The following is a 26,081-nucleotide window of genomic DNA, read 5'->3' as shown; positions in this document are numbered from 1 at the left end:
TACTCTGTGAACAATAAGTGTTGATGGACAATTGAAGCTCATACCCATACATTTCATTTTAATCTGGCTAATAAAACTTCCCACAAGTCTGAATTCATGTCTACTGGTGATTTTCACTTTATTTTGGATGCCCGAGACTGACTGATTTTTGGTATAAGCTATGGTCCGTGGTTTGTTTCTGGGGTGCGCGCGCGTGCGATACGATAACGCGGCGCCGCCAATGCATATGCACGATGTGGCAAAGGCCGTAAAGAGAACGAGCGCGCACGTACGTATTACTATGGAAACTCTACGAAGCTTCCAGCGCCGATCTTGAGAACGGAAATAGATTCTACGTAAGTACATGAATAGACCTGCTAAAATTAAAAGTTACCTTTGAGTGGTCGTATGAATTATTATAAAGTGTATCTGCATTCATTGCATAGTGAATTGTAAACATTGCTTATTCGTTGTTTAGGGCTGGCTCCTGATGTCTCTGGGAGTCTGAGGGCGTCCGTCAATTAGCCGAGATGAAAGTCCATATTGCGTAGCCCCATACGTAAGAAATTTTGTTAGTATTCGATTACAGTTTCCCGTACAGGGATCGGAATGCACCTATAGACGTACCGGGTAAGAGTTACTAGACCTTAGTAGACTCTTAGTCTTAGCGTTTAGGGTAGAATCTACATGAACGTGGGCGCAAATATATTTTTTTTAAATACATGTAGACCAGTAATATCGCGAATTATACGTCATAACCAAATTGAACGGTTGAAGTCACTACACTGAACCAAAATCGCTACTGCCACTTTACCACCCCGGGACCCCACTAGTCTTTTGAAGATGACATTTTGATGATAGCTCGAAAAAGAAATGTTGCATGACCCTATCACTCCTAAGGTCCTATTCATGCTGAATTAAACATGGGGGGGGGGGGGGAATGAGCCAACGGATTTTGAACTGATGCTAAATAAATGTCAAGCCCTGTTGTTTTTCAATGTCCAATAATGTGCAATCTGTCCCTTTTTGCTGACATTCAAGTCCTGATGATGTATGCTCAACGCTGTCTTAATAATATTACCCTTTTGCCTTTCTTGTCCTTTTTCCTTTCATTTGCAGTGCAGTTCTGTAAAAGAGAGTGGAAACATTACCGTCAAAATAGAGAGACTACTTACAGCATCATGGCAGCAGAAGAGGAGCAGCAGAAACAGCGCCCTCCAGAGCCAGTGAATGTCACTATTCTAAGAGCAAGAAATTTGGTAGGTGAACTTCTGATTCCATAGAGATGTAAAATTATTATATTTTCCTTCTTTGTTTTTCCTTTTTTTTTTAATTTGTCGTGCTGACTTTAAGATCATGACAATTTGAAAGCTTTGTCACCTAGAGATGTTGTATTATTCAGTGCCCTATCTGCGGTGCTATGCATACAATGTAGTTACTTCTTTTTTCCTCAACATTCAAATATTCTCTAAAAGAAAGATAAAATAGCTGTGTAGAGCTGTATCATGTAAGTGCTTTAGCATTCATTTTGTTGGCATATTGTAGGGGCTTTCTTGACCTGTTGTTATGATATGTTTTAAATGTGATTGAAAATTGTCTTTTTCCAATGGTTGATCTTTGTTGATCTTTCTGCATTCAATATTTTGTTTACCAATATCAATCAACAGAAAGGGAGTAAGGCAGAGACCCTTAATTCTCTTGTTCGTGTGGAATATGGCACAAATCTTCTGGGAGAGTCTGCTAAAGTTGATGCTGGTCCAGACCTCTGTACTGAGTACAATTTCAACACAAAGTTTGACTGCAGCTTTGAGGATCCGTCCATCCTGGATGAAATTGCATACAAGCCAGTTCTCGGTGAGGATTACTGGAATGATCTTGTGGCCTGACCACACTGCTGTTTTTCAAATGGCTGATATGAATACCAATAATAAATGCTGTACTGCTATGTTTTATCTAAGATGATTCATGTGGTCATGAGAATGTAAAAACAATACTCGATGACAAGAAGACAAAAATAATTCATGAAAAAAAATCTGATTTATGGTATTGTTGACAACTGCCCCATGAAAGGGGCATGTCCCAAGAGCTACAATTTTTACTTTCTTTCTGGTCACCTAAAGTGAACATTATGTGCATATTTCTTTTTCTATCTTTTTTTTTCTTGGCAATGATGGTAATTTAAGTGGCACTGGCCATATTCAGTAAGGTCACCTCACTTTTCAAAACTTGTCTTCAAATTGTATACAGTATGTATATTTCTGCAAATGTACATTTTGAAAGTTGTCTCCACTTTCCAACAATATGAAGCATGAATTTTGTGCTGTTATCAAAGGTGTTGTTTTAATTTCATGTTTCTTTCTTCTATAATCCTATCCATACCCTCTCTTTGTCTCTCTCCAGTGACATTTGTGGAGGTTCTTCCAAAGGAGAAGAAGCAGAAGGAGGAGAAGACTGTCCTCCTGGGCCAGTGCACCATCGACCTCTTGCCCCTCGTCAAGGGAGAGACCAAGTATCGGACCACTCTTCAGATCCACCCTCTCCAGGGATCCCCTTTAGAGGGCGCTGCTCCAGATGCCCCAAAGGTACTTTAGACCTTGTGGTTGGCGGGCTTATTTGCATCTTGACCCATCAAATCCTGGGGGCATTTTGCTGCAGAGATTCACATGTTGTCATTAATGTGGTACCCCTGATTTTCACTGCGTATATTGTTCTGGAGAAAGATTTTATGGAACTGGGTGAATTCATTGAATCTGAAGAAAATCATATGAGGAAAAATACAAAAAATTGGTAATTTGAGATAGAAAAAGGGCCTGTAATCATCTAGAATATTTTGCCAATGAAGGATCAGGACTTGATTTAATGATTTAGAAGATTTTGATAATTCTGCAATCAAACTGAACAATTGTATATGACCAAAATAGGGCTAAAATGAAGGTTTTTATTCTACCTTAGCAGTAATGCAGTATTACCAGCAATACATGGTAAATATAAGGATAAGATGATACAGCATCATCCACATTTTCATGGTTTAGTGCAATACTTTTTTTATTATGACTCTTAACATTTACTGTTAATGTTTCATGTGTATAGTAGCAAATCTCGTTCATTGCAGCTCTTGCTTTTTCGTCTATTTGTGTTTGTTTCTGTTGAAGAACATCAGATAGCCTCTCAAGACTTGAATGCTTGAACTGCACAAAAGGAGGAATATATACATACATGTAATGTTCATTCATCTTTCTTTAAGGAAAGGCAAGAAAAGCAAAAACTGTGTTGATATAATTTCCATAGAGTCTTCATTCTCCCCTTCTTTTTCTGTCTTTCATAGCCTGAGATGGATGTTGTAGTCTATGTCAATGAGCCCCTGTTGACTGAAGACCAGCTAAAGAGTGGCAACCTGTTGACAATCACATCTGAGACACTGTACTCTGTCCCTGAGGCCTGGAATCCCACTGGCACACAGTACATGTACAATGTCACTCTGCCTATTCCGCTCACTGAGGAGGTAAGTGTGGACATGTCTCTAACTCTAATTTGATTAGATACCTTGGAATTGCAATAGAAGAAGATTTACTAGTCTAGAATCAAAAAAAAAAAATATGTACACTCTATGACAAGGTAGTTGCTAAGAATAACAAGCCAACTGTTGTAAGAGTAAAAAAAAAAAAAAAAAAAAAAAAGAAAAGGAGATATAGGCCTAAAAAGGTTTGTTATAACATGCTCAATGAATAAATGAATGTAAAAAATAATGAAACAGAAACTAGAGTTGAAACAGAAAGTAAAGTTAAAAAGGAAAAGAAATTCAGTTAAATTACTTTTACGTATTTCTAACAGGTATTTGTATCACAGATGAACTTTTCAGCCTCTTCAGCCATCGACTGAATCCTACAGGCTTGACTTTATGTTATGATCTGGTAATAGAAGCATGGTAACGTTCCTCATATCCTGACAGTGATGTCATGAATGATGCAAGAACTTGCTGCTAAATGATGATACAGAGGTGGTATTGAGATGTGGAAAAAAAATGATGTAAAACATGTAAAAACATGTAAAACATGATGTAAAAAAAAAGAAAGATACACATTTGAACCTATCTTTCAGATTAATCTTTTATAACACAACAGATTTTATAGCTGATCAGTCTGAACTCCCTTGGTGTGTGGGTAAGCAATGCAAAGATATTCTGTGTAGGACAAAGCTGATCTCTTTTTCATTATTTTTTTTTCTTCTTCTTTTTGACAGAGAGAATCAACAGTGGTAATGTCCAATGGTGTCCTTAAAGCGGTCAATGATAAAGAAATACCATCCAAACAAAAGAAGTGGCCAGTCCCGGGTGGAGCACAAGGTGGTGCCATCTACATTCCTGACGAGTATGTTTTTTGCTTCTTCTAATTCTTTCTTCTTCTTGTTAGTGCACTGCAGAACTATGCCTATTTATCGTATGCCAGATTCTAGGTGTTGTTTTCAGCTTTTTATGATAGGCAAGATAGTGTAAAACCTGTTCCAATTTTCACTGTATTTCAGCCAATGATATTGATTCTAGTTATTCAATTTGAAAAGAAGAAGAGGAAGAAGGACATTTTAAGACATATTCAAGATTGTTGAATTTCCCTAGAATTTCTTTGAAAATGGAATATTTGGGATTTAGTACAAGTACAGAGAATGGGTGTATGAGGAGGAGAGATTGTGGAATTTTTATCAGATGAATTGAAAGTTAATTGCCATGTACTGAATTTCTTCCTTGTTACAATTTGTTACAGATTTGTACAACCTAGTAGCTATGATCAGGAAGATGGTGAAATGACATCAAAAGAAGTAAGTAAATCTTCAACCTATTTTTGCATTTTCTTTTTTCTTTTTTCTTTTATTTGTTTGTTTACTTACTCATTTACATATTTAATCATTTATTTCTTGCTTATCTTGTAGAGGCCATCACGAGCCAATAAAGTCCTCTAGTCATAGGGAAACCTGAGTAGTACTGTAAAGGTGTTTTTGTTATTTTTGTGATAATTAACTCAGGACTTTTGTAGGTGTTGGTAGTAATTCTAGTATTGCTTAATTTCTTGTCTATTTTTGGCTTTTAGTAGTTTTCTTCTTTCAATAGACACATCACAAGAGGTTGGTCTCTCAACCAGCATATTATGGATGTGACTTATTCAGAGTAAACCCCTCAAACTGTCGATATTTCCCCCAAACAGTATCAACATTGCTGGACTGCTGTGTCGTATGTGCATACAAGGATTCACAGTTGATCATTGTGTAGCTCAAGTTTACTAGTTTGTGTAACACCCACCATTCATGATGCCAGCTCCTTCCATAGTTGATCATAGAGCATATTGAAACAGCTTCAAAAGACAGATGCTGAAATATTTTTTGATAGAAGGAAATAACTCTAAATGCTTGATTTAAAGTTGTCATTGATTACGCTCGTTCAGTGGATGAATCAACATTAACTAGTGATGTGTTCTTACTTTGAGTGTAAGAGAGCTTGTGAATGAATACTTCAGAGATGAAGAAAGTTCACAAACATTTAAACATGAGCTTTGTGGAAACTGAGGAGAAAGACTTATAGTTAATGAAATTCTGGACCCCCCCCCTTTTCGTTGTAAATAGGATCGAGACTTCCGCGCTGAAGCAGAGGCAGAGAAGAATAGAGTGTACTGGAATTGTGAGAGAAGGGCTTTCATGGACCCCACAGCAGTCCAGAGGTATTTGTGTTGTAAATGCTCACTACACATTAATTTTATGTATTGATAATTGTATGTATTTCTTTCTTCTTCTTTTTAAAATCTTCTCATATTTGCGTAGCTGCAAAGCACACTTATTGGGAAGAATAAAAAAAATAACATGCAGTCATTATTACTTACACTTACAAAGACTCAAGTACTTTTCCTGAGACATATCATATAAGGAAAACATCAGATTGAAATTTCTTTTCTGCTGATACCAGAAAACAAAAAGAAAGAAGAGATCATATAATTGATACTTGTAATGGTAACTTTCAAGTTCATATAGATGAAGTATAGAGTGTCATTAGATGGAAGTCTCCTACTAGTGCATCTATGTGTGATACATGCATCAAACTTCCATCAGTTGTGAGTCAAATAAAATCAAGGCAAAACTCGTACATGACTTGTAAGGGTAAGCACATACCAAAGGCGCATTATGTGCTCAGTTTTTTGGATACATGTATGTATGTATGTATAATGCCAGATACGATTTTCAGTTCATGTTTTTTCCATTCTTTGTTTGTTTATTTGTTTATGCATATGCGTGTGTGTGTGTGTGTTTGTGTATAAATTGAAATAGTCTTCAAACCAAGATTGCTCAGACCCGGTACTGGCCTGTTGAGATCATGAGGATGCCTATGCCTTCAGCTGCCAAGCCCAAAGGGAAGGTGAGTCAAGTGCTTTTTTTTTTCTTTTCTTGTTTTCCTTTTTTTTTGTAGAATTCAGAATGATATCCTTAAGTGGTATCAATCACTAATTCAGAATTAGATTTGACTATGTCATTGAGATCATTTTTTGTAGAACTTATCCATTTGTGTTCCTTGATGGTTTTATACAAGTAGAAAAAAAAAGTCGATAACATTGACATGTGTCCTTCACCTGCAGAAACCTGCTAAACATGGTTTAAAGTTATTCAACTAGAGGTGTGTTGTGGCTAAATGGATTCTATAAATGTTCTTTTCCAGGAGGAAGACAATCAGATTTTCTTCCATGGTGTTGCATTTGTCAACATGGCACCCTTGTTGTATCCAGGAGGTGAGACAGTGCTGTTGTTGTTTCTTTTATTTTTGTTCAAGCCTTTGCCTCTGATTAGAATTTCTGGTCAGCTGATGATGAGGACACTAATGAGGATGACAACAATGATAATGGTTATAATAATTGCAATGCAATTGCAAAAATGTGTCATGTTTAATGTCATTGTAAATGTACAACAGAAGACATTCCACTACCACTATGGCCTGTAACTCTGCATTAATTGTTACAGAATCAGTTTTATCTTAAGTTCCCAAAATATGGTATTTATTTATTGAGGTACAATTATTCAAACAATCCAACTGAATACGTAAAAAGTAGTTGCAAATTCAGAATGTTATGGAGATATTAATGAATTGTATATCACAATCATATTTTCATCCAGGTGAATACAGTGAGAGTAGAAAAGTTATATACTTCTAATTCACTTGATTTAACTGTGCAACTAATTTACATGGCATTGTATGATATCATCTGATAAGAACTTGACATAGTTAAAAGCTATAGATTGTACCACATTTCAGAACTTCTGCTTTTCTCTTCCAAATCTGTGCAGTCAAGAAAATTCGAGGAGCATACAGAGTTCAGGCATTCACTGAACAAGAAGTCTTTGAAAAGGTAAGGAAATGTGTATTATGTGTTGAAGCATGTACAATGCCTAGTTCACTGTATGTATGTAATTGTAGCAGACATACACAGGAATGAAAACTGCCATGGTTACAAAACATTTTGTTAGCGCTACACATATCAATGATGCCCAGGTACAATTTGTCAATTTATCAATTCAACAATGATACATCTGTTGGATCAGTATGTAGCTTTTTTATGCATTACTGTTACCGGCAGATAGAAATTTGTACAGAGATTTGCTTATCGTATGTGTTTGAGTGTGTAAGTGTGTTGCCATAATATGACACTTGAATTCATGTCACTGATAAAACATCTCCCGAATTGTTTTCACAGTGCAAGAGGAAAGGAGGTTTGGCCGAGGAGGCTGCTCGCATGGCAACCAACATGCTGAGGAATGCATCCCCCTTCACCCGGGGAGCAGGAAAAGGGGGCAAGGATGAGAAGGGGGGCAAGGACAAGGAGAAAGAAAAGGACAAAGATGCTGCCACCAAAAAGGTAGGGAAAAAATGTGTATATTTAGCCCCAAAGGTAAACATTCACTTGAAAGACAACATAATCTTAAAGTATACTGAAAAGCTAATATGAATTTATATACTTAATGTGAATAGATATGTTTGCAAAATTGCAATCTCCTTAAGTATTTTTTGGCTAGTTAAGCAGCAAATCAGTCCATGAAATACACACACTTTTGCACTAATTCTATCCTCGTTGCCAAACTATTATTTCTTGTGGTGTGTAGGTTTGTGCAAAAGGCCATAATTAAGGAGAGTTCAGACAAGCTTATCTGTGATTGTCTGATTGCATGTTCATGCCACTGACAACTGCTCTCTTGCGCATTTATACAATAATGAAATCATCATATAGCATACATGTTCATATTGTAACGTTGTATATATCACGAGATGATAATCCCATTTCATAATGCCCTGACCAGATTAGGTATGTTGTCTATCAATGTTGATGTAGTAAAACAAACTAATTGGCCTACAATTATGTGATAATTTGAAGTTCAAGTGTAAAGAGCTGTTCCATCTTTATGTATGGTTACCATTCAAGCATGTGCAAATTTGTTCTAAAAATAGCATAGAGTCGCAAGTTAGTCCGCTAATTTTTTGTTTTCATTTTCATTTATTTTTGTTTGGTGTAGTGTTCTCAGATTTTGCTTTCACCTCCAAGAAACCTATGTACATATTTACATGTTTCGGTTTATACCTGCCCACAAACTTTTCACACCCCATTATATGACATCCCTCACCCCAACAGCAACCCTCCCAGATGCTAAAGCCAGGTGCCCCAGGGACGGAGGCAGCGGCAGACACAGAAGCCCCACCCCCACAGAATGTGGAAGGGATGCAGTACGAGGAGGCCTCGACATACATCGTCATAGAGTTTGAACTGGACTCGCCAATTGTTCCAAAGAGGGCGCCAGAAGAGTTGGCAAAGAAGTGAGTCATTGTTTGTGTTGCTTGTTACTGTTCAAACAAAGACAATCTATATAGACAATCATTCCTGCTTTTACTGTAGGTGATGCTGCAAACTTTACATTATTGTCCTCAGTATGTTTAGCAAGGTTAGCTTCACTGTATCACAGTAACTCATTGAGGTGCTTTATTGCCAAATATAAATTTTATGAGGGTAGATTGCTTCAATGATGCATTCATGCATAGTTTCCAACATCAATTTTACTTTATAGTTCTCCTACTAACAGTCACTGGCATCTCATTCAGTGAAAGGTATAGTGCAGTTGTGGGTAAAAAGCACCCTTTGTAACATGAGTATTTCCTCAATCAAGAGACAACAATAACGGCACAAATATTGGTGTAAGATTCTTTGTCTGAGAATTTTCCACAATTTATTTTCCTCTCAAACATTTGAGTGGATCATCATGATGTGAGTTTGTACATTTCTGTGTCCATCTTGGCTGCCTTCAGAGTGGCTGAATACATTCCCCCGAGGCCCCTCTTCCCAAGGAGGACCAATGGAGCCCAGAAGGCAGTGGAGGACTTCCACACACAGGTGGCTAGCATCAGCAAGCTGGTGCTGGAAGAATTCAGGCAAGTTTTGAATCAAGACTAATAGATTTGTGTCTAAGATATCTATATCGTAGCTATAATATAGTGAAGATGGGATAAATTCACTTGTCAGATTGTACGTGCATATTTGTTCTGCTAGTTTGTGGAAACAAAAATCATGGATCAACGTTAGAATGTGCAGACTGAATTTGCAATAAGAGTAGTTACCATTTGCATATTCTTTGACCATCTATTTTCTATATGTCAGTTGTATGTCTTGTTTATGGATATGTCTATTGTATAAAGGCTGTTTGCTGTAACAGAGAACAGAGATTTGCAGTGATTGCAGCTACCATGGCAGCAGAAAGAAATCTCAAAAGCTTGATTTGCCTTTTTCACAGTGAAATGATTGTTAGTTCCTAGAATGATGAAGTGTTTACAGAATAGGTATTAGCTGAGGGTAGGTCGTAACATACCTCTAATAAAGACAGAGTGTCATGTGTGTCACTTTCGCAACACAGGGGCCTGTTTGGTGACCCAAGTACAGACCTCACCAAAAACAACAACGATGTGCAAGAGGAGAGACAGCGCAAACTAGTTTATGAACTGAACACATCTGGGAAATACTTTGCCTTCAAAGAACAGCTTAAGGTATGACTGAATTCAGTTAAGGTTACATGGAGAGAAAGCAAAACCAACATTGTGCCCACTCAGTAGTCACCACACTGTGTTCAAGTGAGATGGTGCATCATGTTTTCAGTTTGTCCATTTGTCTGTTGTCTGACCATCCATTAGTATGTGATAATCATTTGTGTTGCTGTAGTCACTTGAGAATAATTTCTGACAGCCACCAAAAAAAAAAAAAAAAAAAAAAAAAAATTATAGCGTGTGTGCTTTTTCCAATGTGATGAAGGTTTCAGGCAAAGTCAAAGCAAGAGTTGAAGTCTAAATCTGAGACAGCTTTGTCTAAGATTATATCTGAAATATACAAGATTCAGAAATAACTACTTCCAACAGTCCTTTAAAAAAAATATATTTCTGTCATTTAGCTTGTAGATAGTTCACTTGTTTCATACTTTATCAGCAACAATGTTCTCCACCATATGAAATAAAAATTTGCTTAATATATCACTATAGTAGAGGAGTTAGATCTCATATTCTAAAAGAGAACTGATTAAAATAAGAGGTCAGAAATGACTTCACAGGCAGTCACAATATATATGTCTCTCCTGCTTTATTCCAGCACTCTGTTGTCAAGATTGTCAGAGAGAAGTACTTGCGAACCAGCACATTTGAAGACAAGGAAGAACTTCAGGTAAGGCATCTGATTTTGAAGAAGGATGTATGTTATGACCGAGGAGCATTTTGTTAATCCGGCGTGTCCCTAAGTTTTCATTCATTCTGTAAATCCTAACAAAGTGTTTTGAATACCCTACGAAATTTCAACCTACCCTTAAAGTAGCCTTTGTTTGGTTAATGAAAGTATGTAGGTTGTGTAATCTCTGCTACATTAATGTATTCTGTAGTATGCAGGAAGTGTTGCATGCTTGTATTGTGTGATGAACATGTTATACAACACCATAAAATCACTCAATCTTAAATCCTGTACAAGCTTTATTGATGTCATTCCATTTCTTGTAATTTTTCTGGATTACCAAAGAGAAATTGCCTTACATAACATTTAGGGTTGTCGAATCAAACATATGAATTTATGTTGGAGGGTTCTAGCAAGACAGAATCAACAGCATTTACTATTAGAATTAGGTGTGTGTTGGTTTCATTATTGTGCACCATGATTTCTTAAGACTGCTATATAATTTTAAGCATAGAAAATATGTTTAATTTAGTAAATGTGGACAACTTATATGATTTTAATGTAGACATAGATGCCATCTGTTCTTCTTTTTTTTGTTGTTGTTGTTGGCAACTTCAAGTTCTGACAAGTTCGTGTTGAGGAATCAATCCTAGAGAAGTATTTTAGATGGTTTGTTTCCCATAGGACAGACATGTATGCATCTTACACTGCATGTCATTTTTTTTACACAATCTGTTTTAATACCAATACTACCGTATATTATTAAAGTCAGTAGGTTGTATAAGCAGATACAATGTGTACTCATTATTTGATCATATCATCACACTTTGCACATTCTTTAACACACCTATTAGTTACTGAATATCCATGAGGTGCGTCAACAACTAAGATTTCTCCTGTTCGCATACCAACAGGCATTCCTTAGCGAGCTGTACGTCTTTCTGGTGGACCAGATGCATGTTGGGATAGGGAAAGTGCTGTCACTGGAGGATGAGACTCCAGTCCCTGCCCCACTCACTGACTCCGCCCAGCTCAAGCACTTTGCCCGGGAGGCTGAGGTCAATGACAACCCTGAGCTGGCCTCCAAATACTACCAGGAGGTAAAGATTGCAAGGCCTATGGGGGATTGATGGAGGAAACCATGGATAAATTACTATCTCAGGGGGGCATTTCGTGAAGCGTTTTGTCCAACTCATTTGTCTGACAGATTTGCTCTCAGCCAGTCAGATGCAAGGATTTCAGTAGCTTGTAACAGTTAATCAGAAAAAAAAAATATCCAACAAAACGCTTCATGAAGTGCCCCTCAAAACTGTATGGTCTTTTCCATTGCCCATGTTAATGCAGTGTTATTCGTTAGTTCATTCATTCATTCATTCATTCATTCATTCATTCATTCATTCATTCATTCATTCTTCATTCATTCATTCATTCATTCATTCATTCATCCATTCATTCATTCATTCATCTATTCATCCATCCATTTCATCCATCTTCAATTCATCATTCATTAATTCATTTATGCATTCATTTGTGCAGTCAGTTATCCATTCAACCAAGTGTTCTGAGGCAAGGTATGTAGTTAAATTCATGACTTTGTATATATTCTCTCTTTTTGTATTTCTAGCGTATTGCCCGGAACAGGAATGATGCTGACCACTGGTTTGACTATGGCTGTTTCTGTCTCTACATTAATGATGTCGCGAAGGTTAGTAAAATGATCTCTTACAGGGACAGAGTTCTTTATTCAGTGATGGAAATAAATTCTGTTTTAACCACGACATCATAATATATGACACTTACCTCTCCCTTATATACAAGAGAAGCTTGAATATGGCGGAAATTGTTAAAATATAAATATCACTTGATGACTATATGTTTGATGCATCACATAACAGTGAATGCCTAAATAATCATTTTTAGCTAAGTCCTGATCTGGATCCCCACCTCTGATGATATACATGAAAAGACACTGCATTGCAGATGATTTGCTCGTTCATCAAGTTGTGTATGTCTTACCAAGAACACCCCATGACCTTCCTCTGACTGACAATTAACTGACAAGACTTTATTCTGTTGCGTCACCAGGCGGAGGAGTGCTTCAAGGAGACAATTTCCATCAACCAGCGTCATATCCATGGCCTCCTGCTCTATGGTGTGGTCTGCGCCATGGAGGATGGCAATGACGCCGCTGAGACATTCTTTGAGGCGGCCACCTGTGTGGACCCATCCAGCGTCTTAGCCTGGACCATGCGTGGTACGGCTGCGTTACATGATCCAAACCTACTGCAAATACGCAATTGCCATCGACACTTTTGTTGTCTTATCACCTTGAATTTTATTTACTGATGTAGAACATTTTTTCATCTCCTACTCTATGAAAAGCAACATGAAATTGTTTAAAAAGTTATCTTAAAAAAAGAGATAATGTAATTGACAGGACATTCTTTATGTTTTTTCAGCCATGTGCTCTTTTTCGAGTTGTTTTTATCTCTTTGTTTGCTCTTGTTTTGTTGTTTTCTTATCACTGTGTTTGCAAGCAGATCCATTTTGACTCACTGTTCCAGAATATATTACCAAGTCAAGTTCAAGTATATGCAGGAGATATAGAGTCATGTGCAGGCAAATAAGTGCACATCCCATTGCTACTATTGCTACTCACAAAGCGCAAGAAACACAGAGCAAGCCATATGTTTAGGACAAACGATTTAATGTCGCCACTATGCCTTCCTTGTGTCATGAATTCTTCAATTTAATGCGCTGCAAATGATTTGATCATGTTTTCACAATCCCTACCCGTCTTAGGCCTTTACTATGATGGCATAGACTGTGACATCCAGGCCGAGTATGCACTGATGGAGGCGCGTCGCCTCAACATGGCTCACGCGGCAGCCAAGCAGCGCACGGCCAGGGCTGCCAAAGATGCTGCAGCGGCGGCGGCCGCTGCAGCAGCAGCTCCCACGGAGGCACTGGACGAATCAGAATCCGTCGTCCCACCCGCTGAGGGAGAGGAAGAGGCCTCTCCAGAGGGAGGCCAGGAGAACTCTGCAGTGGAGGGAGGGCCGGTAGAGGACACCACTAGTGAGAAAGGTTAGGAAGAGATTTTGATGATTGAATAGTAATAATATCAACCCGTTGAAGACTAGTCCCGAGAATACTCGGGCAGGTGTCAATGGGAAATCATAATGTGATATAGCAAAATTAGTCTGTCCTCATCGGGTTGATAATACACTGCTTGTATAGCGCACATCACTACCATAGTGTCTGTTGGCGCTTTAAGGGAAAGGGTTAAAAATGGAAAAGGAAATCCTGTGCATCGTAAAAATAACTAAACAGTGGTAAAAATGTCATCAAATTCGGACACCAAATGAGAAAGTAGTTGGATTTGAAAGTTTAGTGTGATTTCAGGACATTGCAGTATCAGTCACAACAACATTTGTAAAATCAGAGGTGATGTTGTTGTTGTTGCTGCACAAGTGTCCCATTGACCTGCACAGCAATCTTCCACGAGACCTTTGTGTGGCAATTACATCATTACCTCACCAAATCTGCATGGGTGTGTGTAGTTTCAACCAATATTGCTGTTTAGTGAAAATACATAAAAACCTAGCCATTCTGTTACTTCTGCAGTTTATATCTGATTTTCATGACACTGCTGCCATTTTGTTGGTTTAACTGTAAGCCATACTCTTCATCAAAGTCATTTAAATGAACATGGCACGGCACTGTACTGCTATAAACCAAATGTAGAATCTATTGCATGGGAATGTCACACTTAGGACAGGTTTGTCTTCTTTTCATTCTTTTTGCTTTATATTTGTTTGTTTGTATGTTCATTTGTTTGTTTGTTTCATTGGTTGCTTTTCTTTTTAAACCTGATTGTATTTCTCCCATCATGGCAGCTCTTGCAATACCTATCTTCTTCTTCTTCTGATTGCTATGTATTTGCTCCTTCAGCTATTTGCATATACGCACATCAGGCCAGCTTCATACACTGTTTACCTCTTCAATGCACATCTACTGAAACCTGTGTGGCATGTATTCATGCTGCTATAGTGTAATCATAGATTACAGGTATTCCTTCCCCTTCCTTGCATGGATTGTCTGTCATCCTAACTTGGTTTAGCATTCATTTCTGCCGTTACTGCAGAGAGCTCTGTGCCGACGGTGAACAAAGTCCCTGCCACTCCCACAGATGTTGGGAAGGGCCAAAACAAGTCTCCAGCAGTCAAGCCTGCACCTCCAGTCACCAACAAGAAGAGAATGTCAATTTCATCCAAATCAGGTAAGGCTATAATTTTCAAGAATATGACTGGGATTAGCCCAGATGTGGCTCAGATTAGGATAAGGATTAGGATAGAGCAGTGTAAGAGAAAGAGAGAAAAAAAAAAACACAAATTTTTGTAATTCGCTGACTGGACTACAGCAGTCATTGAAATATTGTTTTATGACCATGATATATTGAGCAAAATTTTGTTGTCATGACTACATTCCTCATATTGTACATACATTTAGTTTTCATTATCTCTGTTCTTTTGTAATTGTTTTTGGCACCATCTCTTCTGTCTGTCTCTATCACTTCCGTAAGCGCAGCGAGACCATGTTTGATGGTAATGATCATTAGAAAATTTCTGTGTAAGACGTGACGATTTTATACATCACTACTCATGGCATCACATTGAACCTGACATGACCAACTTAACGACATATTGCGATACAGCTCATGACGCAACACATAATCTTGTGTGGACGTTTGATACACTTGGGTGGCCAGTGGGCAGTTGAATTACAGCAAAGTTCTTTCCTTATAAGTCTTTTTCTCAGAGACTTAAGATAATAGCCCTGTGCTCCTTACCTGTTTACCTAGCAGGTTTGCCATGGATTTTTATGGATTTCCCCTCAGTTTTTGGCTAATGACATTTAATCGTGTTAGAGACTCCCTGCCAAGGCAAAGTACATAGACTTATTATGTCACATATGTTATGACATGCTCCTGATGTCATACAGTGCAATAGACTTGGAGTAGGAGCATTTTTAGCCGTTGTTGAATGATGTTTTGTTGTGTCAGGATATAATGCTAAATTCAGTTTCTCTGGACATTATGAGATATGAATAATTGATGTTAACTAATAATTCCGAAGAAATGAATCACAGCTAGTGTGTCATCAAACATGTTTTTCACCCCTTAGAGAACTTTGACTCTTTACCAAATATGCTCATAATGGAATAACATGCATGCATGACTTGTCATATCATTTTGTGGTTGGTCGTCGTTGTTTTAAGCTCTTTCCTTGGATGTTTTTGTTTCTTTTCTTTAAACGTTGGTTGCATGAAAACTTTTTGTTTGTGTGTCAGAGTGTTGTTTTTTCTCAAACCTTGTTGGTTGTTGCCCTGTTTTATTGCTCAGACTCCCTTCAGTCACTGAACCAAATCGGCGCTAAAGGTAACACAGGTTGATGGTCAGGGCAATCTTCTACTAAATATATATAATCATATAGTTCATCTGTAATGTATGCATATATATATATATATTTTTTTTATTTTACTGCTATGCTGGTTAATGCAAAATTTATATCTGTCATGACTGCTCTGACTTCTTTTCAGTATGACTTGGAAAGCAGGGACAAAGTTCTTGTGAAAGCTGCTGTGTGCAAGCATTGTCAAAATGCACAATTGAAAAAAAAAAAAAGAAATCCGCTGCTCAACATCAAGTCATTATAAGACAAAAGTAGCTTCATGTTGACTACTCATAATGAAAACTGCAGCATTACAGATGGATACATGTGAAGGTGCATTGTTACCAGGGGAAGGCTCATTCATCATTTTGTGCAACATTTCGGCCACTATTTTAAATTGGATATATTTAGACATAGAAATGCAAATATGATGATAACACTAATCCGGTTGTAATATTCTAGACAAGCTTCAAATCTACCTCACTGTACTAGTTTGTAACTTGCTATTTGCAATTGAAAAAAAAATGTAGACACTGTAGATTTCATTACAAATCCAAGTTCAACCTCATTATATTTGTAGGAGCAATAGCTATTTAAACAAAAATGCAGGAATATATTACATTCTAGATGGGAAATGCTGGGACCTAACCAAACTCCATATTATATAATCCTGTTATTCTTTTTTTTTAACTTTTCATTGATTTTGTGTGTTAGGGCTTGTCAGACTAATACTATGTATATTTGGCAATTTCAAGTACCACAAAAATGTTTTCAAGACACTAAAGCAAAGCAATAAAATGATAATGATGAGCATGCCCTATACTACTCTGTACCTTTATGTCACATATCTAAATCAGCTAATATCCTGTGTGCCAACTAAATCAAATATTTTTCCAAGCAATTAATGTCAAAATTAAAACTTATATCTTGATGACTGTGCCACTAATTTCTAAAATTGAAATAACCATGTGAACTACCAGTACACTGATTTGCTTCTAGTCACATCTATCCTCAATATGCACTCTGAAATCATATACACAATATGTATATGTCAATATGAAGAGTTTGATTGCAACACGAATTAACTCCTTACTTGTAAATTTCAGATATTTGTGATTAAGTCTGCTAGAAACAAAGAAATTGAAGAGAAAAATTGGGACTTTTTAATCATAACTTCAAGACTAGTCCTTGTTACATAACAAGTAAGGTACCACTGGAATGGTTTTATTTTGCTCTATCTGATGATGGACTTACTATGAAGTGTTTAAAAATGGCTTTAACCTGTTTTGCAATGTAACTCTTCATATTTATAGATAACATGACAGATGAAAAGAAATGATAGATACCCGTATGCATACATGTATAAGCAAGCAAGCAAGATTGTAAACTTACTGGAATACACTTTCACGCTCTAATCAAACTTTGGAAAGCATAGCAACTCTTAACTATCAGGAGCAACAGCTTATGATATCAAAATAAAATCAATAATAATAATAATAATAATAATAATAATAATAATAATAATAATAATAATAATAATAATTATAATAATAATAATAATAATAATAATGATGATGATGATGATGATGATGATGATGATGATGATGATGATGATGATAATAAGAAGAAGAAGAAGAATAAGAGTAATAATAAGAATAATAAGATTAAAAACAAATAACATTTATATAGTGCTTATGCGGTCCTGTAAAATAAAATTTGAGATGAATGATGAAAGGATGAATGGAGGAAACTGGCAGAAAATAACACCAAACCACAACAAAAGTTTAAAAAACAAAGAAGTGATTAGTTTTGTACCTTGCTGTGTATGATTCTTACATTAGTTTGATCCACCAGTGTTTAACATTGACTTTAGCAAGTATATACAGTGAGAGATTTCTCACTTTCAAAATTCATTCATCTTTGACTGCCTTACTGTATCAGTTTTGTCGACTCAACTGCCTAATGTGTGACTGATATTATCAAGCTTTTCACATGAAACACAGCTATGAATGCAGACCTCCCAACCATTCTGAATTTGGAGGAAAGAATCTAAACCATTCCCAGCTCTTTTTTTTCAACAGCAGTTTCCTATTTTTCTGGATAATTTTACTACACACTCCTTTGGGAACTACTCGTTTCTTTCCTACTTTTGAGCCAAATCATCCGTATTTTTCAGTCAGAGAGGTTGGGAGGTCTGTGAATGTAAATCGTTTGTTGCAGTCCATGACACTGCAAGAAACATAAAACAGTATTGGTCCCTGACATAGCCTGGATAGAATGAAAAAGAAAAATTAAAAAATGTGACATTTAAAAAAAATAAATAAATTATTGAAATGTGTGATATTCAGCAAATGTGAAAGTTAGATAAGTTCTCATATACCATGCACCTTTTAAATCAACAGTTAAAGTGGCTGTTGTATTGCAATATAGTTGGTAGTATTTTTGTTCCAATTACACAGTCCAATTCTTGTATTAAAAAAAAAAGAACCTAGGAAGGGTACAGTTACCATGTACATCCTGTCATAGGAAATTTCATGCATAAGTAGAAGCAAAAACTGAAGTCATTTATGAATGCTGCAAATGTGCAAAGAATATAAATTCATCTGTTGATGCCATGTGCCTAACAACATCCTTTAGTGAAGAATGGTCTCTAATTGCAGATCACAAGATGGGTCTCTTGGATATCATATTGCAATCTGACAGATATGATGTGGTGAAAGCATTGTTACATGTAAATGTTCCCGTAGCCGTCGTATGCTTCCTTAATGTATTATCTTGTTGGTGTCTGGCATACCCGGAAAAATTGCCGTTGTTGTTGCTTGTAGGCATTATGTTTTTGTGTGCTCGTTGTTTTTGTGTGCTCACGTTTGACAACAATGCCAAAGCTTACATCACATTGCATACGAAAAATCTAACATTGTATCTGCAACTTGGTCATAGATGTTTGACGGTTATCCATTCACTATCAGACCAAGATCCTGAGTTGATAACACAGGATATATACAATGTATGTCTTCGATACAGATTTCAGCTCCTTCAAGATTTCAAGTTACACTGTAAGATCTCCTGCAGCCTGCCATTATTCTAGTATGATATACTGGAGATGGGCATTAGGGAGTGTTTGTACACTGAATTCCTACCTGTTGCCCCACCATTTGTTTTGTTGCTTTCTTTCTTTGATCTCCTAGAGGTGCAGTCCTGCACTCACGATATGAATTGGTAGCCATCAGTTAGTCAAACTGTTACATTTGCAACTATCTGCTGTGGAAGTGTGGTGTGCTGTATGTGAATAATATATGATTGAAAGCTAATAGTGTTCATACGTACCAAAATTCAATTGTCTTGCACAGTTTTTAAGTTGCTCATCTGTCATTGTTTGCTGCAGTTACCTAAATCATGCAGTGCTTTTTCTTTATTTTATCTCTTTTTTTTTTGCTTCATCATGAACCCATGAACCCCACATAATCGTGTGTGAATGCATTACATGTGCTACCCAAATATTCATGTTACATAAGTTCAACCCCTTCGTCCAAAACGTCATCGTCATTTATTAGACCCCAAGCGTGTGGGCAGTGCCGCCAGCGGTAGGGCGGGCAGCATCAGGGCCAGCAGCCGGCCGGGATCTGCCGAGCAGGAAGCCGAGGGGGCGGGGTGCCCCCGGGAAAGCACCCCAGTCCCGGAATCCAGCATATTCATGATTGCTGTAGAGTTTCTGCTCGAGGTCAAAGGCATGCAGGTAGGTTGTGGCAGCTGATCAGAGCTGTTGTTGTACTCTACATGTTCTATATTTCATGAATGAGGACTTGTAAGGCAATTTGCAAAAAAGAGAAATAAGTATGTTTATCTCTTTTTTGTAAAGAAAGTTATAGATTTCCCACCTTGGAGCTGAAATAAAGCACAGTTGCAATATTTTCTCCCGCTGTCAATTTGAAAAATGTCATTAAACCTATGAAATGTGCAAAAATAATAAAACTGTGAAATATACCACATGTACATAAGTCCCAATCAAGATGTTGTGTATATTGTTTAAGTTTTGATTTTTTTTAATGCACAACAAGGAAAGAAGCACAGGTACATTTATTACCAAAGAACTGCACATATTTTTTTTTTCAGTTTCACTCAGATACTAAGAAATTTTACCAACTGCTAAACAGAGTTTGGTTTGTTGTGTGCCTTTAGAAATACCAACATTCATTGTTGACGGGCATAGCCTCAAACAGAAGTGGCCAAAATTAAGTATTATGTTTTGTGGAAAGTCTGACATTTAGAATGAGTATTATGATGTAACCAAAAACACAGCAGTTTTCCATTACATGATTTATTGCATCTAATTTTCTGTGCAGTAAACACATTCCAGTCTGACAGAAAATAATCACCTTCTGTCTCCCAGAGAAGTCTGACATTCAGATTTTTGGTCCGATCGTGTCTAATCCTAGTTTTGTGAGCGAGCCCTCTCCCATGAGCTCCTGGACCCAAGAGGTGGACCCACCTCTGCCTACCATGTGGCCCTGGCCAGACTCAAGCTTCAGAAGAAGGAACTGAATGAGGCCAATGAGAGCCTCAACCAAGCCTTGGTCCTGAACTATCAGGTGAGATGACACATTGCCTTTTTGTGTGTTTTTTTTTTCCAGTCCAAAGATCTGGTAATATTTTTCATCACAATGTGTAAAGATATTTATGTGCATTGGTCCCCATGGAACCCATGGAAGAACAGTATCATTCTAATAATGAATCTGAAATGGGCAATCCATCCATTTTGTAATCTTTGATTCTTTATGTATGATTTAAGTTTTCTGTGTATTTTTTTAATGTTAAATGGAAAATAAATGAATAAACAAACAAACAAATGAAAAGAATGTTGGAAAGACATAGCTGTCATGTACTACATATACACCAAATATTTCGCTAGGCTTTTATTTTTGTAACTTTCACGAGTCGGGTGCTATTCGCAAATTTAAAGACACACGAAAATATTGACTCTGATCCCGACATGAATGTCACCTGCATGCGTACATTTCTCCATTCAGTAATGTGCTCCATGATCGTGAAATCGTTGGGAAGGCCCAGAAAATATAGACTCGCTAAATATATGGCATATATTATAGTATATGATCATGCTGATAACAGTACAGAGCATACATTGCAACCATTGGATTATTTGAATTAGATTGAAGTGTAGGGAATGTGTTATCAAGCAGTATTATTTTGTAATAGAGCTAGCAATTGCAAACATAAGTACGTGAAGAGTCATCAAGTTCACGAGAGTGACAAAATATTATTTTCAATGAAGTCATTAACAAGAAGTGTATACTGTTTATTCCTGTAAGGCTAGTAATGGTGATTCCCCCCCCCCCCCCCCCCCTATTCTCAGAACCCAGAGATTTGTGATACAATGTAGAAATGAGATTTCTGTGCACACATATTCAAGTGGATATAAAGTTGGTTCTCAAACTCTCCATCTTCCATCTGTGTGCAGGACCCAGATGCCTGGTCTATCATGGGCCATCTGCGCTATCTCCAGGGCAACTGTGAGGAGGCTAAGGACTGCTATGAGAGGACGCTGTCATTTGTGGCCGACGCCCGAGAGATGCATGCAATTTACCTCAGACTGGCATCCATCTACCTCCAGGATGGACAGGTTAGCATCATAGTCTGAAATGTTTTGTCACAGCTTATATGTTTACATACATGTCATAATATGCCGATTAATTACTTCCGCCAAGGGAGGAGGTTATGTTTTCATTACCGTTGGTTTATTTGTTTGTTTGTTTGTTGGTTGGTTGGTTGGTTTGTCCGTGTGCAGAATAACTCAAAAAGTTCTGAATTGATTTGGATGAAACTTGCAGGAAAGTTTGAGAATGACTCAAGAAACAGATGATTAGATTTTGGTAGTGATCCGGAAATTTTTATGGATTTTATGAAGGATTTTCGATATCTTGGCAGGTAGGGTCAATGAACTTGGGGAATTCAAGCTGTGCATTTTTTGAGGTTTGCATATGTGCACTAAAGTGCATGCTCTAGTTTCTGCTAGGGCGAGGCACACCATGCAGCTGAAAGTTGACATAACAAAAGGCTTCTATATTGGGAAATCGGGCGATTTTCAGCATGCATACGTATTGGTGGAAATCATTGATCTCTATGAAAGAACAAGATCAGTGGTTGAAACGAGCTGCTTGGCGGAGGTCTGTGCTGTCAGCGTGCTTCTCTAGTTTGATATGAGCTCCTAATGATGTGCTATTCATCTTCTAGTTGGTTTTTATTTGTTTTTGTTTTCTTTGCTGCAAGCCATTGTGTTTTAAGAGTTATTTTTTTCAGGTTACAATAGCAATGGACATTGCAGTTATGACATCAGTTCTTGTTGAATAAAGAGAAGTTTCAAAGCAGAGAACAATATGCTGGCCAACTCCAATTTCAAGGGAAACAGAGGAGACCTAAACTTCAGTTTGTGCAGCGACAATCAAACATGATTTTGTTTCAAAATATAGCATTCATTCTATTTTTGACAAAGTCATTTCATAATGTGCATGCCTTCAATTTATCACTTTTTTTATGCTACAGTTATGTGTACATCATAGAAATTAGTCCTTGGAACAATTATCTGACTGATGTAAGGTGCTTCACTGCTCAGATAATTAAATTGCAAGAACAGTTTTCTTAGTAATTATCAATTTCTTCTTTTTTGTTGATTACTGTATATGTATCATATCTTTGTAGTACGAGCAAGCAAAGACAACATTCCTCTTGGCATGCAAGAACTCCCCATCCTGCATATCTTGGCTCGGCGTTGGAATAGCTTGCTATCGGGTGAGTAAACCCCCTCTCAGAGTCTGTCCTACCCAGGTAACAAGGCCAGAGATGGTTGCCTCATCTTGACAATCCTGTTGTCTGGTGAGAAGAGGCTGACACTAATGATTTGTGGCAGCAGGGATTGTGCTGTTTGGGTTGGATTTGGTGTGATTTATACAAGCATCAGTAATGGAAATCAAGGGATCCATGGGAATAGAGGATCTTAACTCGTTGAGGATGGGCTGATTTTGCTACAACACGTATTTCTCATAAATACTTGCCCGAGTATACTCAGGACTCGTCCTCAATGGGTTAAGTCTCTAGATGTATTATTTGTGTGTCGTTCTTTCCAACAAGCTCCTTAAAAGTAAAGACTGCACTTGAAATTTATGAAAATTACTTCCTTTGCCATTATCTTGTAATTCCCACCTTTTTTTTTTTCCCGACTGGAATGACCAGTGAGTCCAACAGAATTTTATGGTCCAGTTCTTGGGTCAATTTATCCTCAAATATCTTTTTTTTTTTTTTTTTTAATTATTCATTGCAATGTGATGACAATTTTTCTGCTTTTGGTATGAGCACACTTTAACAATGTAGTACTATAGTACATGTGAAAGTGCCGTCAAATTCCTGTGAAAGCATTGTCTTGAATAACTTGAACTATACCTTGCGAGTGATAACAGGCATGATAGGAAAAAAACCTACTTGAAATGATACCAGGGCACACTTCTCAAATAGCATGCCATAGAAAAACAGTTGTGATGTTCTTACCATGCCTCTCAAGTTGACTTAGAATTAATCTAGTAGACAATTGCCATCAAGCATTTGTCAGAGTCTTTAATAGGACACTATATATCTGTTTACTTTGTTGTAATGACATGAAGGAAACAATGAGTAATGTTTGCTTACTGTCATGCTCATTTCCTGAAGTAACCGAAACTCTTACTTGAAAACCAGCAAAGCTACAAGGAAACACTTTGGCAGTTCTCTGTTAAATGCAATGGAGCATACTAGGTTTATCCTTTTGTTTTTGTATAAGAAGTTTATCTGTTATACCAATCATGTTTCCAACTTTGCTGTCCGTACAGCTGGGTGAGCTCTCCGAAGCAGAGGACGCCCTCTGTGAGGCAAACATCTTAAACAACAGCGACCCCGAGGTCTGGGGCTACCTCTCCCTGGTGTGCCTGCGGACTGGACGCCAGCAAGAGGCTGAGCAGGCCTACAAGTATGCCCTCAAGGTTGGACTCTGTGACGAGGACCTCCTCGGAGAGGTGCATGCGGTGCAGGAGGAGGTCGGATTTGGCAATCCTCAGTTCTAGAGGGCGCTGTTTGCAGACTTGAATCGTGGACAAATAAAATGTTGACTGGCTATTGAGGCAAGACAGGCATCTATGACAAGAATTAAAGAATGCTTACTGTCAAAACTGTAGAATGTGCTCATGAATAACCATATGGTCACTTGTATACTGCAACTTGTCATACAGCTTTGCCTTGTGGATGTTATGACAATTTCTGTCTAGGAAGTCACTTTCTCACCAAGTTCCATCACCTGTATTCATATTGAAATAAGGTTACCACACCCCCAGCAAAGAGACCATTACTGTAGTTGCATTTTGTGATGTTGCAAACAAACCATCATGGGATAGTCATTTCATATGCTTGTTGCAAGGGAGGACAAGGCTTTCTCTAGAATATACATGTATCAAGTGATGGGTGAAGATAATCAGTTTCCCTTGTGGGGTAGTATATTGAAACCAGGAACTGTATCTGCACCTGTGTTTACATTTTAGAAAAGACATTTGCCATCATTGATAGTGACAATGATTGCAGTTACCATTGACGGCAACAACTTGAATGCTCAAACTGACTGCGTGTCTTGTTGCTTCTGCCCTAGGAACTTCAATGAATGTATTTTTACGATTGCTGTCTATGAAATAGGACACCAAAGTACTGGGACTTTATTCATTCCAATTTATTGGAGCCAAACTCAGCGATATACAACCAGGTTCTTGTGTTGTGGTGTACAGACACTTAGCTCACACTACCAGACATTTCATGCATTTACACTTAATCACTTTTCATAATGAAACAATCCTCTGTGTGTGAAGTTTTCCCCCTTTAGTGTGCCTGTCTGAAGTGTTAGCATTTGTCCTGAAAATTTTTGATGTTGGGCTTAGAATCAGAGAGGCATGAGGTATAGAAAAAGTCCATGGCAATAATTCCCATTGCTTCTCAGTTACCTATAGCATCAAGTATAATAATGAGATAACTAGTAATTGCATGCATCATTCATACACCAACATGAATATGAGAATTCCTGAAGTTTACTCTTCTTCTTGAGTATTCTGATATATCCGTCCACTTCAAAGAACATTCAACACCTATATGCAATCTTTCAAGACTTAATAATGTATTTCTTATGTCATGTACATATGTAAGTTGGGATTTTTTTTTCACTCTCTGTGTAAATATCCTTTATCATACCATTTACTGTGAATACAGTTATCTCCATATGTAAGAATATATTGTATAAATATAAAAGCAACCCTCAGCAAAGATTTAAAGGACATGGATTACATCTGTGCCTTCATTGTTGCTGGGTTTGATTTTTATCGCACTCTGTTGATGTTTATGTCTTCTTCTTTTTTTGTTATTGCTGCATGACTCTACACACGAACAGTGCATTGAGAATGGCCCCATAACATTCCTACTTACTTGTAGGGGAGCCAAAATTCATGCTCACTCAACTTTTTGATCCTTGAATACTACTGCTTGTGATTTAAAAGGAAAGAGAAGATGATAAGATGACCTTGCACAAGAAGAAAAGCATTTTGTCACCTGCCATGCAACTCCATGAGCACAATTAATTAAGGGCAAGTATAGGATAAACGATGTTAGTTTATGTGTGCGTGTGTTTTGTTTTGTTTTTTCTTTTGTATGTGAGGAGAGCATATGGGTTTTCTGTTGTATGGAAATATCAGCATGTGAGCGCCATAATTGCTGAGATGTCATTGCTGTGGTTTCGTAACGATACTGATGCCCAAGAGAATGTCAAGGATAAAGACTGAAGGTCCAGTAATGTCCAGCAATGTCCATTAACCCTAAGGCCATTAAGTGACTGTCATGATCCTCTGCCATGGCCGCCTTC

At 37.5% G+C, this 26,081-nt stretch overlaps 1 protein-coding gene across 1 annotated transcript; it reads left to right on the top strand.

Annotated features, from left to right (window-relative positions):
* The first annotated feature begins 311 nt into the window (after positions 1-311).
* LOC140235446 (cilia- and flagella-associated protein 70-like) lies at positions 312-25,550 on the top strand. The gene is made up of 26 exons (XM_072315476.1): positions 312-335; positions 1,099-1,238; positions 1,647-1,833; positions 2,380-2,561; positions 3,305-3,481; positions 4,219-4,346; positions 4,737-4,791; positions 5,590-5,684; positions 6,286-6,373; positions 6,671-6,740; positions 7,294-7,355; positions 7,701-7,862; positions 8,631-8,812; positions 9,299-9,421; positions 9,901-10,030; positions 10,623-10,694; positions 11,609-11,794; positions 12,319-12,399; positions 12,780-12,948; positions 13,497-13,781; positions 14,842-14,976; positions 19,702-19,883; positions 20,584-20,736; positions 21,624-21,785; positions 22,862-22,951; positions 24,022-25,550. The coding sequence occupies exons 2-26, from the start codon at positions 1,161-1,163 to the stop codon at positions 24,250-24,252; spliced, it is 3,465 nt and encodes a 1,154-aa protein (XP_072171577.1). The 5' UTR covers positions 312-335; positions 1,099-1,160; the 3' UTR covers positions 24,253-25,550.
* Positions 25,551-26,081: the final 531 nt, after the last annotated feature.

Source organism: Diadema setosum, chromosome 1, assembly GCF_964275005.1.
Source record: "Diadema setosum chromosome 1, eeDiaSeto1, whole genome shotgun sequence".
Classification (NCBI taxonomy): Eukaryota; Metazoa; Echinodermata; class Echinoidea; order Diadematoida; family Diadematidae; genus Diadema; species Diadema setosum.
The sequence above is the reverse complement of the archived record's forward strand: the minus strand, read 5'-3'. Positions and strand labels throughout refer to the sequence as shown.